At 38.6% G+C, this 15861-nt stretch overlaps 1 protein-coding gene across 2 annotated transcripts in view; it reads left to right on the plus strand.

The window, feature by feature from the left end:
- Positions 1-15861, plus strand: part of TSPAN5 (tetraspanin 5) — an 86248-nt gene that overhangs the window by 47916 nt on the left and 22471 nt on the right. For both annotated transcript variants that reach the window (XM_079307104.1, XM_079307103.1), the window contains exon 2: positions 14280-14330. In XM_079307104.1, the coding sequence (XP_079163230.1) occupies positions 14280-14330 (51 nt within the window). The remainder of the gene's footprint in view (positions 1-14279; positions 14331-15861) is intronic.

The following is a 15861-nucleotide window of genomic DNA, read 5'->3' on the forward strand; positions in this document are numbered from 1 at the left end:
CCATCTCTGAAAATGAAGCACAGCCAAGATACTGCTTTGGGACTGGCAGATGTTGTGCAGGACTCGGGGCAGATCCTTGAGCACAGCTCACCTCCTCAGCTTTTACAAACAGATATTGTATTTTTCAGGGCTTCTTTATTCATTTTCCAGTTTTGTTTTGCAAGTTATGGCAAAGTGGTATGTTAATTTTCATTATGAAATGAGGTTTTTGCAAGTGAAGACTTACCTGTATGCTTACCACACAGCTCACCATACTGTGCATTGTACATGCTGAGAACAGCAGGAGTTTTGGTTTAATTCCAAAGGGATTTCTTCACACAGGCAATTTACTGCATCATTGAACACAGGAATAAAAATCTCAGTTCTTAAGATTAACTACAGAACAATTATTAGGAAGGACTCAGAGCCACACACTCCAAAGAAAAGAGGAAAAACAGGAAGGGTAGGAGTGTTTGAGATCCAGGTAATATTTTTGTTAGTGTCTGATCATATTTTGTCTTTTAAAGCTAGGAAAATATTCTGATCAATATGAAAAGAAAATATTATTGTAAAAATGTATCAAAGTTCTGATTTTGCATTTACTAGTATCTCTTATTACTCTAGAAGACTGTGCATTGTGGCAGAGATCTTTTGTCCAAAATTTGAAATGTTTGCTTGAAGCCAGTGTACATGTAAGTGTATTTGGGGTGATTTTATCAGCTGTTTTACACCTGCCTTGTGTGCACCTGGAGTGACTGGATTATTCAGAAAGCCCTCTGTGACAGGATTTGGAAGAGTGAATTAAGTAGAAAGTATAAGGCAGAGCTTAAGCTGAGCTCTTAATTGCACTGCTTCTGTCAGTGGAGATTGACCCACAGAGTAGTAGTCTCCTTACTTTGGTGCAAACTTCCAGTCTTTTCACTCTTGGTTTATGGGAATGCTGCATAGAAATACAGGGAAGTAGCCAAAAAAGACTCCTGTGGATAGGACACAGTATGAGGCAGCTTAAGGTCTTCGGTTTTGCTCCCAGTTATTGCTGAATCATATAGCAGAAATAGGAAGGATCTGTGTTACATCGATTAGTGAGATTTGTTGAGAAAAAAATGGATGTATTCTGTAAGCATGTTTGAATATTTTAGGACTCAAACTGGATGAAGATGTTTAATATTTACTGGGAGCCAAAAATTGAGGGAATCCTTCTGTTGAAGAGAATGGAATCTGTGTTTGTGGAACCTCTTTTTTCTTCTTCTCCAGGGAATCTGTGATCTGTAAGATGCCTTAATTTTGCAAAGGAATAACCATTTAAAAAATAAACTGGGAAAATACAAGCATACAGATAGCTATTCTCAAATGAAGAAGTAAAACAATTTCTTTTGTAAAAGTGATCACATGCAATTTTAAGGAACAGAAAATCTGGTAAAGCTGGTGGACACTCATTAAATATTTTCTTTCTAAAATAAAAATACATTTTAAGAGGAGATGGAACAGGTGGCTTCAAAGACAGTGGTAGTATTTTTAGCCTTCTAATTCTGTGATGAGAATTAATGGCAATAGAATTAAAGAGGGTCCCCATTATGCTTTTTTGGTCCACTGCTCAGTTTTAACTACAGGTTTGGTAATAAATTTTTTCTCTTAAGTCAGGCACTGTATTTATTATGGAGAGAATTTTCAAAAGCTTCTAGTAATTCTTGGCTACTGTTTAAGTCAAAAGGGAAACTGGAAGGAATTGTGCCACAATTTAGTATGTTTGTATATTCTGATTGTTGTGCCTCTTTTGCCTGAAGAGCTAAAGCAGTGTAATTTTTTCAAACATTAAAAAAGAATTAGTTGTATTTCATGCCTCTAGATAGATAGTAGATGCAGTGTCTTATGGGGACAGACAGCTCAGCCAGCAGCCAGATCTAATCTCTCTTAGTCACTGGAACACTGTGGAGTGTGGGCTTTCTCCTTCTGCTGCCTCTTTCACAGCTCCAGCCTCCACACGGCCTCATGGATGATCAGAAGCTTTCCTTGTGCAGAAATGTGATTATGTTGGTTGAGAGTGCAGGGGCTTGTGCATGCTACAAATTGGGGCTGGTAAGTTCCTGTAGCACAGCTTCAAACATCCGTATCTTGCAGGAATTGTGTAGGAGAGGCAGGAGTAGGAGCTCCAAGCAAGTTGGTGATAGACCATACTGACAGTGCAAATGGATGGATTTATTGTCCTGTACTGTTACATAAAAATCACATATATTGACTGTAATGGCAGGCAGGGCTGCAACCCCACTGCTTAATTTGGGACATATAATTTCAACTCATATAGGGTTTTTACTTCTGCTCTGCCTGAGGCAAGAGCTGGTAGTGCTAATTACCACATTAAGTGAAGGAGAGACAAAAAGCAATCGGTGCTATCTCTGTCTTCACACACTCTGTTCCCCTTGCTCTCTCTTTTTAATGCCCTAAGGGTGCCTGCTGTAGAGTCTAATTGCTTGATTTGGTGCATCAGAGAGAGGATGTGACATGCCACCCTGCACTTGTTTGTGCTCTGCCCGTTTGGCAGTGACAGAAACCAAGCAGAGGTCATGTGAGGGCAGCCAGAAGAGCGTGGCTGTGCCGGGAACGCAGTTCCACTACACTGGGCTCCTTTCATGCCTTCTGTGTGAATAGAGGTCAGTACTGTACCAAATGTCATGGAATTGAGTGCTGATTTTATGCAGGCACATGTAAATGGGGTGGACTGAAGAACCCCACCCCACGCTGGAAACAGTGTGTTGTTCTTTCATGGCAGGTGGGAAGGGCTAGCCATGGCTGGTTGAATGAATGAGAGTGACTTTGCAGCAAAGCAATTACAGGCCTGATCCTAGAAAACCCTCTTACTTACTGTTTGTGTGACACAAATGATGATTTACTAGGGAGACCAGGAGATTAGCAGACACAGAAGGAGTTGTTGAAGACATATCCCTTAATGAAAAAACCCTGTCACTCTAAGGAGTTAGGAGGTGTAATCTTGTATGCTTCTGTTTGTGTGTTTGCATTCAAGTCTACACTCTGGGCTGCCTTGTCTCCCCAGCATTGCTTAGGTTGCAGTGTAGTTAATGAAGGTGCAGTTTTATGCTGACATGCCCAGCCTCTTATGAAGTGTTACAGGTCCATTTACAAAAATCCTGAGAAGCCAGTTTCATTGGTGAGTGTTCATGGGGTGCAGTGGGGTCTCCTATGGGAGCTGTAATCCATATGCTTTTACTCCTACAGTTGGGCACTGCCAGTGACAGTGTGACACTTGAAAGAAGAGCCCACAAACATTTAGTGGGCTGTACAGGTGGTGTTGGCCATTTTACATCTTTGCAGTAAGAATGCAAGTGAGAGAAACTTAGAAAAAGCAGTTACATTCTTTCTGAGAATGTTTTATTAAATGTCAAGTATTTTCTCTTTCTGTATTCCATCAACTTGCTAGCTCACAGATTGATGCATGCAATTTCAAGGCTGTCTTCTGTTGTGTTTCCAGTGAATAAATTTTCAGCTTATAGCAGATATTTTCTTAGTCTTTAAGTATATGACACTGTGTTTGGATTGTTAGATTTCATTCCATCTGTATGTCCCATATGTTCAGCCCTCCTACTGTTTCAATTTGTGGTCACCTTTCTTCACTATCTGAGGGAAAGGACATGAGTTGCTGGAAAGGATTCTTTCTGATAACTCCACATTCATGGTCACAGCTGGTACAGCTGTGTGTTGTTGAAGACCTCTTACCCTGTCTCTGGGAATCCCAGTGCAGGGTTAATTGCAGTGTTTGTGCAGCAGGGAAGGACCAGATTGAAAGGTCTCTTTCTGTTTCCTGATGTTTCAACTCAAATAAAGAAATATTTAAAAGTATGCAAGTACTGTTAAAGGAAAACAATTCTTGCTTTGAAAGGTTTCCACTGTCCTTGTAGTGGATGAACAACAGTACAGGTTAATGGGGAAATTTTCTAGCCTGAAGTGTTTTGAAATGGAAGTGAAGGCAGGCAGAGCATTCTGGACTTTTCTGAGCATGTTTATCAATATACTAATAGTTCCAGTTGCTTCAAAGAGCATCAGTAAATGGAATTATTGAAAAAACAGGAAAAATGTGTTTGATATTGCTTTTCCTTGCTCAGTTAAGCTTTTTTTTGTTCTATTTGCATTTACTTCTCAAATTTAGAATCAACTTCCAAATATACTTGCTCTTAAACAAAAGCAAGGCTGAAAAGCAGGAGAAGCTATCTTAAGAGCAGTTTCCTTTCCAAACACTTCTCTGGGACAGCATGCCTTTCAAGTTGAATCCTTTCCTGTTGTTTGTGTTTGTCAGTTGGTGGCTGAAAAGTGAAGCTCTGACATTATTAACTTTGGTAAAACTTAAACATTATTTTTCAGATAAGGGAAAAAACCAAATAAGTTGTTTTTCTGTGTAGTGTTGTGCTTGCACTTTTTTATTGTAAAATGTTTATTTTCTCTTCTGGCGTGGATTGAAGTTGCTGTGTAGGCAGAGAGAGGTGTCAAGATTGATTTAGCAGTTTGATGCTGTGTGTGTTCTCCTTTATGCTCAAGTTTTTACCCTTCCTCTACCAGGGTACCCTCTTGACATTGGTGTTTTTAGCAGGAATTTATACATTCCAGTTAGCAGTTGAGACAGACCTTCTTTGCTGCTAAAAGCATTGTTAGAGTTATCTGTTAGCTAATGTGTAGGATTATCTGTAGTGTGGAGTTGTACTGCTTTAGAACGTGAAAGCAAAGTCTTGGCTGGTGCTTTTGCCCTTGTTTCTATCACAAGTTTGTTAGAACACACATTTCTTGATCTCTCTCTACCCTTGACTGTATTATTGGTGCTGAGAAATCTTCCATCAGATGTGATCAGGAGGCTTTCTGAGCTCCCCAGTCTGATGGGGATCTGCCTGCCCTAACACATTGCTATTGTGTAATGTCCCAAAGCATGACTATTCCAAGATTCTGTGGGATTCTTAAAGGCAGTGTTCTAGAAAATTGTATTATCTTCCAATTGATCAAGCCAAGCCTAGTGGGTTTTGCCTGGAAGGCTGGAGTTGAGAGTCTGTGGATTGCAGATGTCCCTTTTGAGATTCTGTGCAGAGTGACTGTTCCATGAGAAACAGCTGAAGTTTTTAAATGAATTTTACTGCTGGCACTCAATAGTGAAAAATAAATGCTTTCTTTTATTCACTTTTATAATAATGTCCAGCTGGGCATGGAAACTTACCCAGTATTCATATTTTTATAATTAAATGGCTGCTTTGTGCTGCTCATATACCTGGTGCCTTGAAACCCTTCTGGGGCTGAGCAGAAAGAAAGAAAGAAACTTTTCCTATGAGGAGTATCAGTTGCTGGAGTAAGTTGAAGTGGTGGGTGAATGTATGAAGTCAAACCAAATCCAGTCCTCTGTGCACAGTTGTTGGGAATTTTTTTGTTGGGATGTTGTTTTGAAAGAGTGGTAGGCAAAGGCTGTCTGCAAAAGCACAGCTTTGCAGCACAAGGGTCTTAGTCACTTGCTTTTTATAGGTTTTCTCTCAGGGAGCCATCTGTATGTACTACAATTACATCTCCAGATCCCTCAAAGCCATTCTCTAGTCCTTGTTTTACTGCTAGGTGTTGGTGGAAGAATCAGCTATTAGGGTTTGTGCAAACAGCAAGTATGCTAGTGGATTCATCAGGAACTGTAGTTTATGGAGATAATGTAGTTCAAAGTGGGAATGAAATTGGGAATAAAAGTTGAACTTGCAAACAAATGAGCATTTTATATGATGTAGGTGATGCTGCTCATACTGTTGGCTAAGCTGAAATTATGTGAGTAGGCTCTGTCATAGTCAACTGGAAATCTTCCGTTGTAGTTCTGTTTGTTCGATGCATTTATTCTTTAATCAAGTTTAACCCTGAAATTTAATTGGAGTGGTAGTGTTGTATTGGTATCTTCAGCACGAGTCCATCAAAGGCATCAGTAGCAAAGCCATCCCAGGCTACCATGTCTCGCTAAATAATTGTGATCTGAAGGGGCATCTTAACAGAAGCGAAGAGGATCTTGTCTGTGTGTTTAGTTGAACCCCCAACACCTCATTTGAGAATGACAAGTAATAGAGGTGCTTTTGGTGCTGTCTGCAAACCAAAGGGTCAGCAGTCTGCTTCATTTAGACAAGCAGCTGTTTTATAGTTGCCTTTATTTTATTTTTTTTTTTTCTTTTCCTACTGCCAAATTGTGGAACTTTTGCCCAGGAACAAACCCCTCAGGTAAACAGCACTGTGACCATTTGTTGCTGCTAGTTTGTTCCATGTTGCTTGTGTTTGAAAAGAAATTCAAATCACAGTTTTGTTTACTTTGCCCCTGTGAAGTGTGCTATTGCAGAAAGAACAGATTGATGTCAATCCCTATATATTTTACTTCTATTGGAAAATAGAAAGACATCTTATACTATAAATATAGATACTAAAGCATGGGTTAATGTTGACATAATTAAAAATATAGCTTAATTTGGTGAATAGTCTCAATCTATATTCAGTAATCTCTAGAATGAGTAAGAAGCAACACACTGCAAGACAAAATGCAGAGTTGAATTACCTTCTGGAAAAGAATTTTTCAAAGTTCTGGTTACCAGACCTCTTGTGTCTCTGGAAGCTGCATTCAGAAATCCATAAAACCATTTCTAATACATAGTCTGAATTTTTTACTTTTAGTGTAACATGTGAGAAATGTTGGTATTGCTACAAATGCTACTCTGTTCAAAACATTTCCCTCTCTTGCAATGACAAAGTGCGAAGTGATGAAGAATTTTGTTCAGTATTTACACAACTTGTGTCTTGTAATTTGGCTTTGTGCATTTGGACTGCTAATAGCAATTGTGCGTGGGTATTAGAAAATAATTTGGATACCTGCCTATTTAGCATTTGGCTTTATTTTTTTCCCCCTAATCTCTCTGAAAAACTAAGTTGTGCTCAAGTGTGACTTTTGAGGTTCTGCTTTATTTATGTTGAAAAAGTACTGTACATCTTGGTGCACCTTTGTAAAGTGAAGTGTTGCTAGGCTGTCAACTCTTGATAAACCTACCACAGCCCTTCCGGTGTCTGTTTCTCTCCTGCATCGCCCCACACTCAGTGCTGTAGCTGCTGGAAGTTGATTTATTTCATGTACTAACATATGCCATACATTTGGGCATTTGCTGTTGGAGAATTTAGAACTCTGAGTCAGATTTGATCAAGGGTAAAGTGTGATAAACTATACAAGCACATCATATCAGGGCCAGGATTTTGGACACCTGAACTTGGTTTCTGGCATGTTATTGAATTGCACTGACTCACTTCCTACCTTTTTAAGCTATGATTTCTACATATGTGTGGTACCAGTTTCATTGCAAATGGTTTTGAATATCTCACTGTGGGGGACTCAAGAAAGAGAACCAGGAATTAACATTTAGTGGAGGAAAGAGGCAATAGAGATATTGAGGAAGTTGCTAGGAAAAGTTCTATGTGTATTTGCATTTTGGGGGTGTGTTCCCTGCCTGATGCTCACTCTTTTCTGTGCTGGTTGGCTTTTTTTTTTTATTTTTTTCAAATTTTTTTTAAGGAGAGCAGAGTTTTTCTGTAAAGCTGGTGGTCTTTGCTTGCCTCTCTGTCCAGCCTGCTTCAGTCTTCTCATTCCTCCCTCATCCTCCACATGTGTTTGCTTCTCTGCAAAGTGAAGAGAACAAATCTCTGACATTTGAGTCTCCTATGAAACAACCTGTGTGATGTGGCAGCTTGTGTAGCTGGGATAGAAGACTTGGGGACTCCCTCTCTGTAGTGTACAGGCACAGCGAGGAGCCGAGGCTGCTTTCCCAAAAGAAAATGCTGAGCATTCAGAGAATCCTGCTACATTGACACGCCAACCTGTTTGTGTTTCCTGGCTCTGCACTCTTGATGTTCTCAGCTGTTCAATCAATTGTGTAGGCAATGTAATTGCCCATTTGTTACTGGGGAAAAAGACTAGCTCAGATTATTTCTGTTTGGTGTATCAAATGCCCGAATTGGATGTTACAGCTTTACTGCTTGCAACTGAAATAAGTGAGCCCTTGTGTATCAGTTTCCTGATGAGACTTTAATGTACTCTCTGTTTTTTTGGAGGTTTTTTTTTGTGGGTGTGGGGTTATTTTTCAAAATTTTAGTGGAACAGTGACTTCAACAAAAAACATGAAGACTCATGGTGGGGATGGAGCTGAATAGTCTGAAAGGGGTTTGGTATGAATGAGACTGGCACAACAACAGGAAGAAGACAGTCAGAAGAGGTCTAGCTGCCTTCAGGGGTTGGAAGCTGCTAACCCTGGGCAGCAAAACTGACCTGGAAAATGACCCATTTGCAGTTTTGCTTCCAAACCTTTTTCCTTCACCCTGGATTGAAGCACAACTTGCTTTATTTTACCTTAATGGTCTTTGATTTTTGTAAAAGGGAGAAAAAGGTACTAGTTTTAGGTAATAAGCTAGATCTCACAGAAACAAAAATGTTAAACTCCCAAATGCTTTTATTGAAGAATTTTACGAAGTGACTGATATGTTAAAGTTTTTTTATCCTTTAAAATAAATCTGCTCCAAATGAAGTATTTTCTTTAGGCATCAGGACCTGAGTTTGAAGAGCCTCAGTGTGCATTTGAAAAGAGTTAAATTTATTTTGTCTAGGCTTGAGAGGAGTTGTTCAAAAGTTGGAGCAGGGGAAATAGGGCATAATTCATTCTCCTTTTTGTGTTTTCCAGAATATCAATTTCTGTGGACAGGAGAGGGACTTCAGTCTTAAGGGACTCTTGTTTCAAGCTAATTGGCAGTGCATACAATTGCACCATCAGAAAACAATAAAATAAATACATAGGGCAACAGTAACAGAAAGCAGATGTCTTGCTTTTACAATTAAAGAACTGGAAAAGACAGTAAGAAACTGATGGCAATTGACTCTGCATTGGGGGAAGTATATGTATCTTGCCTTCTTGTCAGACAAAATGGAAAACCCCATACTGGTGAAAACAAAACATGCATTAACAGCCATAGTGTCTTGCTCTGAAAATTGGGGTCGTATGCTTAAAGGATCCTGCAAGATGGAGCAGGCAGCTTTTCTGTTGTGTTCTCAGGTCTGTTTTTCTCCTTTGGATTATTCTCTAAAAATCAGTCTCTGATTTAGCTAAGAAAAATGTGTGGAAACTGGGAAATCTTTTTTTTATTTCTTTTTTTAAAATTCCACGTGTGGGTTTTGTGTCAGGAGGGAAAAGATTTTACCAAGATGTTATCTGTGAAATATAGTTTAACGTTTTTTAGAGACTGCACATGAAATGGAAATAGATTTGTCATCTTGTATTCTATGTCTGAATGTCGCCATGAACTAAAATGGTAATTAGGCACCTACACAACATCTTCATCACATCAGCACCTTCATTCACTGACTATAGTACATGGAGTTTTCTTGCTGCTGATCTCAAAGCAAACAAGAAATGGGCTTTAGAAGAAAGCATTCTTGGTAAGCGTTAGCTTAGATGTGTAAATGTATAGGTGTGCTTTGAGCAGTTTGCCTCTCCTTTCATCAGCACACTTTTCTAGTCACGTGAAAATGAAATGCTTTAACAATTTATGTTGAGAATGGAAAAGTCATTGAAACTGGGGCATATGGAAAAAGAAATAAGAGCAGACTTCTGGTACTTTCCTTGCATGTGATACTGGTCCAGGTGAAAGATGTAGTCTTGAGAGGATGTCCTATCTGTTCTGCTTGAGAGAATGCTAAGTGACATTTTAAGCAGAGTACACATCAGTGGAATGAAGGAGAGAAGAAGACTGAAACTTCATTTTGATTTCGACTTTGGTGTTCTTTCTCTGTCAGAGCTACTGAAAAACAAACAAGTGACAAAACCAACAACTAAATCCTTTTTTGACATAAGCGAAAACTGACACACACATTAAGCTCATTTTCTGCCCTGGTTTAAAAAGGAAAAGAACTTTTTTGGCATAAAATACTTTAAAAAAGCAATGAGTATTGCAGCTAAAATAACTTTGAGTGACACTGAGCGCAGACTGCTGCAGAGGAAGTTCTTTGAGAAAAATTGTCCATTTGGGGTTTTGGAGTTCAGTTAGGAACTTGTCAGCACTGTTTTTATATATGTGCCAAGCTCAGGAGCCATGTGTTTTCCTGACTGTATTTCAGGATGTGAAATGCTGTACTTCATGTCAACCTGATCAACAAGTTGGTAGCTTACTGTACCTTGTGTTCTGTGCTGCTTGAATCACAGCAGGAAGTCTTGCTCAGTGAATAACCTACAGCATACTGGTGTGGAGGAAACACCAAAGTGCCCCTGGGAATCCTGGTAGTCTCCATGCTAATTAACACCATGCACAAAGTTCTTGTGGCACCTCGAGGGAAGGGAGTTTTTCACATTGCCAAAATACAGGACTTAAATACACCCACCCTAGCCTCCCCCGCCCCAACAGACCAGAAGAGCTCTAACCAGAAAGCTCTGGTTCTGAGCTCTGATAGTTTTGGCAGACTTTGGCCGGTGTGATTGTGTTGTCACAAGGAAGGTGAAGTCAGGTACCTGCACAAGACTTCCACCTCTCACAAGTATTTAATGTAACCACACTTGAATGTACACTGGTTTATGCTTGTGGCACATTAGGCAACCTCCTACTGCTTGGCCTGCAGCTGTGGTCCTTTGTTTGAAAATTGGTGCCAAGTTATTTAAGAATGTCAGCTGAGGTGAAAAATTCCCTTATGTTTAGTAATCTCTGGTCACTCAAATGATTAAGTGCCTCTCAAATGTTTTCTGGTCTTTTTGTTAGTGTTTGCCCCAATAGCCTTTCAGTGCAATGCTGTGCTGTGTGATGCTGCATCCCTACCAAAGAAGAATAATTTTCCTCTATTCAGGCAAGACTGAGAATAAAATATCTATAGCTTGAAATGCTGGTCAATTCACTTTGGAAAACAGCATGTGAATTTCACAAGCAGAGTAATAGTACAGGTACTGCTACACCTTCTATTTTAAAATGCATTTAATCTTCTATAAGAAGAGAAATGTGAAAACATTTGGGTTTATTTACGAATAGAAAACTTATGGCTGGAAAATACTGCTATGCAAGTTTTTTTTTTGTAAGGCTAGTGCTCCAGAGAAATGTTTTAATATTCTCCTGCAAATTATTGTATAAAAAAGGAAAGAAAAAAAGTAAGTCAAGATTTTACATGCTCTACAGCAGTGACCATTTATAGTTAAGCCAGATGGTTTTATTAAATGTCTGTGGAGAATTGAGGCTTTTTCTCTATTAAGTGTTTTGTTGATAATGAGGTAAACTTCCACCTTTTTATTGCTCACTGAAATCGCTTCCAAATAATTCTAGGCTATGCGGGAGTTTCTTTCATAATTGTCAAGAAAATCCAAAGTTAATCCTGGTGAGAGGTGTGAGTCTTCTCATGAACATCTGTGTTGTGCCAGTGGGGGCTGTGGAGAGCATTCCAGTGTGCTTTGTCCCCATGGCAGGCTGTGTTTGTGCAAAGGTGGGCCTTTCCTAGGGTGTGACTGTAGGGGCTTAGGTGAGTGGTCTGCATACCTCTGTATTTTGTCTTAAGTACAGCAAGTAAAGGCAAGAGGCATTTAACCAACAAAACATGCATGCAGCAATCTTCTCCTGATTTCAATCTCCCAATGAATGTCAGTGTAAAAACTTCCTGAGCCAGAATCTGCATCAGAATCACATTTCAATAGCTATGGGCTATCTGTTAATTACCTATTTTTTTTTTTTTCTGAATTCCATTAAGCTTTTGATTTCCACAGCATTCTGTGATAGAGTTCATGATTCCATTCCGAATCTTTTTTTCTCCTAATGGATCTTGCTCGTTGTTCATCATCTCTTCTTCCTCATCTGCTCAAAAAAGCATTTCTGATTTAGGATATGGAGAGGGCTGAGCAGCATGTAATTCTCTTATCCTTTTGAAAATTCTGAGAACTGAGTTTTCTGGTTTTTTTCTAGACACAAGCTAAGCAATCTTGTTTTTTAGGTGCATCAGTTTAGCACAGTACAGTCTGATCACCCAGTCTGTAAACGGGGATGAGCTCAGCCTGGCTTTTAGATCTGTGTAGTTTACTTAAAGTCACCTTTTGCAACCCATGAGGTAATCTTATCCTTAAGTCTCAAGTTCTGGTGAAGGATCAGGACACTTGACTGGATTAAATTTATATAAAGTCAGTGGAGCTGGGCCACACCTGCAGCTGATACATATGAATATAAAGTTACACTCAGATGCAGTGATCAGATAGTTCCATTTTAGTTTTCCATGCTTGTTCTGTTCAAAACCATGTTAACCTGTTCACAAAACATAATGTTTTGTGCCCCTCTACAAATAATGATCTTGCCATTTCCAAATGTAACTTATGAATTTTTATAACATATAGCTTCCCCCCCCGCCTTCCTTCAACTGTAGTGCTTTTGGCTATGTAAGAAAGGAAGGGAGCCTGTTACTGCAAAAAAAGATCTGCATTTGTCTGAGAGAGATCTGAGAACTTGAACAGCTTTATCTCAAGTTTCAAATAATCACTGGAGTCAGGAAGATTGCACACAATCTTCTGGCAAGCTTTATAGTCATAAAAAAAGCAGTCATCTTGGTACAGGTAAGATGACCTTTTTTTGGCTTTTTTGTGGTGTGTCACAAGAGGCTGTACTGACTTTCTCAAATCCACGTCTTGTACTTTATAAATAATTAAGGCTGTTGAAATAAGATTTTCTTGACCAGCAGTCCTGCTTTCCATCTAAGAAAAATTTCAATTTATCTTTTGTTAAGATACAGCCAAGCCTGCAACAGTTTCGTTTGAAGAAAGGACTTCTAGAATTGTTTAAATTTACAGTCATGACTCTTCAAGTCAGAAAAGTTTCATTCTTAGTATGTGTGGTTCTTTGGTAGTTGGCACAGTATACTTGGAGGAGAAAGTTACCGAAATGCAAGGGCTGTTTGGGAACTTTGGGATGTTGTAGCAAGCATATTCTGCTTTATAATGGGTTATACTTTGTAGATATCCTTGTAATACAAAGCTAAAATTGCCCCTTCAAAAAATGTGCATGTGAGGAAGGAAAAGTGCTTGTTTCTTTGTTTAAAACTGTTGAAATCAGTTCTGGGAAAGGTTTTAAAGTTTATATTCCTGCCTCCTCCCACTTTTCAACAGAAAAACACTTTGGTTCTGTTTGTAAAAGAAAAATAATTAGAATTCTTCACTGTTTACACAGATCTTAAGAGAAAGGGTGTTTATGTGCCAGAATAAGTCTGTACACTGCAGTGTGGAGAAATGACAAAGAAAACCAGTTTTATGTTTTAGCAACATTCTTTTACATGCCCTGAAACTACAGTGGGAATAGTTTTCTTTTTAATTGGCACTTTTAAAATCAGATACGCAAGTTGGACAGATGGACATTTAGAGATGTGCTGAGACATCTACTAAATGTTTTTAAAACATTTTCTGTGATTGATGTGTATCATGCCAAATATGTAATAATGGTGCTGGGAGATGGAGTGCTTATTCTGCCTGTTTTACTTGTTTCACTGATCATTAGTGTAGCTTTTGTATGGAATCCCTGTAGATTTGGAGGGAAATGATGCATTTTAAATTATTCAGTGAAACAGAGAATGCAGGGACACAAAAGCAAAGATGATACTCCCTTTTTCATCATGGGGAAAAGACTCTTTCTTGTGTTTGGTGCTGGTGAGACCCTTGGAGGAGAAAGGGAATGGAACTTCCTTTATGAAACAGTCAGTATCAGAAAAGTTATCAAATGCTAGCTGCAGGGCTTTTGAAAATTCTTAGTCTTTCAGACCAGTCATATTTTTGGTTTTTTTCTCCTCAGAAATTATGGGTTATTTTATTAGCATTGCTACTACTGTTAATGTGTATTTAGGATTTTTAAAAATAATTTTCTCACTGAGAGAGCTCTTTGAGGGCGATTGCTTTGTGCAGGCAGTGGTGATGCAATGGTAAAATAGTAAACAGAAGTGTTGACTGTGGAGTTTGCTTTGAGTCCTGCAAACTCAAAAAGAACCTTGTTTGCTCAGTACTGATAAAGTGACACCTATTGCACCTACTGTGCCTGTGTTGGACAGCCCTGAGTTGTGCAAGTTTTAAATTCTCCAACTTAAAGTAATTGAATTGTGAAATCAAGCAGATGCATACTGTAGAACTCTCATTGAGTGCCCCTCAGTCCTGATAAAATTATTATCCAATAGAGAGGATGAGTCAATATGTATCTTTAAAAGAATCCAACAGACAAAAACCACCACAAATTTCTAATTCATCTTTTTTTTTTTTTTCATTTTCCTTTAGTTCCTTGGCATAGCATTTCTTGGGATTGGATTGTGGGCATGGAATGAAAAGGTAAGTTGAATATAGCATCAAACTTTGGTTTTCCTTTTTATCTGTCTTTTTCTGAAACAGTATTATTGAAACAGTAATATGTTACATATTTTGTGTTCACACACAGTTTCTACTGAAATAAAATCAAGCATCTCTCTCAAATAAAACCTTAGCTTGGGTCACTTAGAGGACATAGTTGGAATCTTTCCCAAGAATACCTTTGCAAGAAGTGGTGGCTGACACTTGTCCATAAAATAACCATTTCAGTCCTTTCACCTTCATACTGCAGCTGAGATACCAGAACACCCTGCTGGGGCAGTATGGGCAGTGAGTGCCCAGGAATGAAGGGGGAACCTACATTCCTTAAAAGGCAGCTTCCTGAAAAATACCCAACTACGCTTTGCCTTAGCATAGCATGTTAATTGCTGTTCCTCTTAAAAACAAACCCACAAAATTGAAAATCAAGATGAGCTCTGAGCTTTGAAATGGGAAGTGTGTGTGTGTGTGTGGGGTGAGCGGGCAGGGAAAGAGAAATCATTTCTGAACCAGAGCCTAATTTAAAGTTTGCTTGCCGCAGAAATGGGGAAGAAGATAAAATGTCAAGGCATAATTTACAAAACAAGTCAGTATGTCTTGGGTTACTGGATGAAGTGTTTGGCTTGCTAAAAGACAACAGCTGAAATTAAAACCAGTATTTCCTTTTTTTTTTAAGCGATTGAAAATAATAAAAACTGGCTGTTAACAATGGTGCTGTGTTGTTCAGTTGCATAATTGTTTTTTCTTCTTTTAATGGAAAACACTGAGTAAGTTATAAATTGATCTTCACTTAAGGCATAGTAAGTGGTGCTTGCAGCGGAAAAATAACACATTTGGAAACTCTGGAATTCTGCCTTTAAAAAATTCAGGACAAATTTTGAGTTGTTAACCTACATTGTAATTGTTCTGTGTGTGTGCCTTGGATGTAGATTTTTACAAACAGTAATGGGATGTTCATTACCATATATTGTATACACCTATGTACATTTACATGCTGTATGATGCTGATGTTGGATAGCTCATATAGGCTTAGAAAGTGGTGGTGTGACTTTTTTTATTCATCAAAGATGCAAAAACTTTTTAATACTCATATGAACATACTCTCAGAGCTTGTATCTATGTCTAAGCCCCAAAGAACTACATTTTTTTGGGAGTGGCTTTGTAGAAGACATTTGAAAAATTTTGTATCATTACAGTAGGTAGCACAAATGATTCCTCTTTATTGTGAAAGAACGGGTAAAGGGAAAAAACTCTAGTGTTTGAAGTCTGAAGAACACTGGTCTTAACATCTAGAAGGTGTTCTGGTGGAATCCTGGTTTGTTAGGGTTGATGTGTTTTCTGTATGGGAAAGCATGTACCCTTTCTTAGGGAAAATGCATTCAATTTTTAGTTGCTAATTGCTAGGGGTCAAAGCTCTTATTTTTACTTGAGATTTGGACATCTGTTATCAAGTCATCTTAAATCATTTTTAATCAAACTCCGAAAGTGGGAGAAAATGCCATATTGTTTTTAAGAC

Source organism: Erithacus rubecula (genome assembly GCF_903797595.1).
Source record: "Erithacus rubecula genome assembly, chromosome: 5".
In the NCBI taxonomy this organism is placed as follows: domain Eukaryota; kingdom Metazoa; phylum Chordata; class Aves; order Passeriformes; family Muscicapidae; genus Erithacus; species Erithacus rubecula.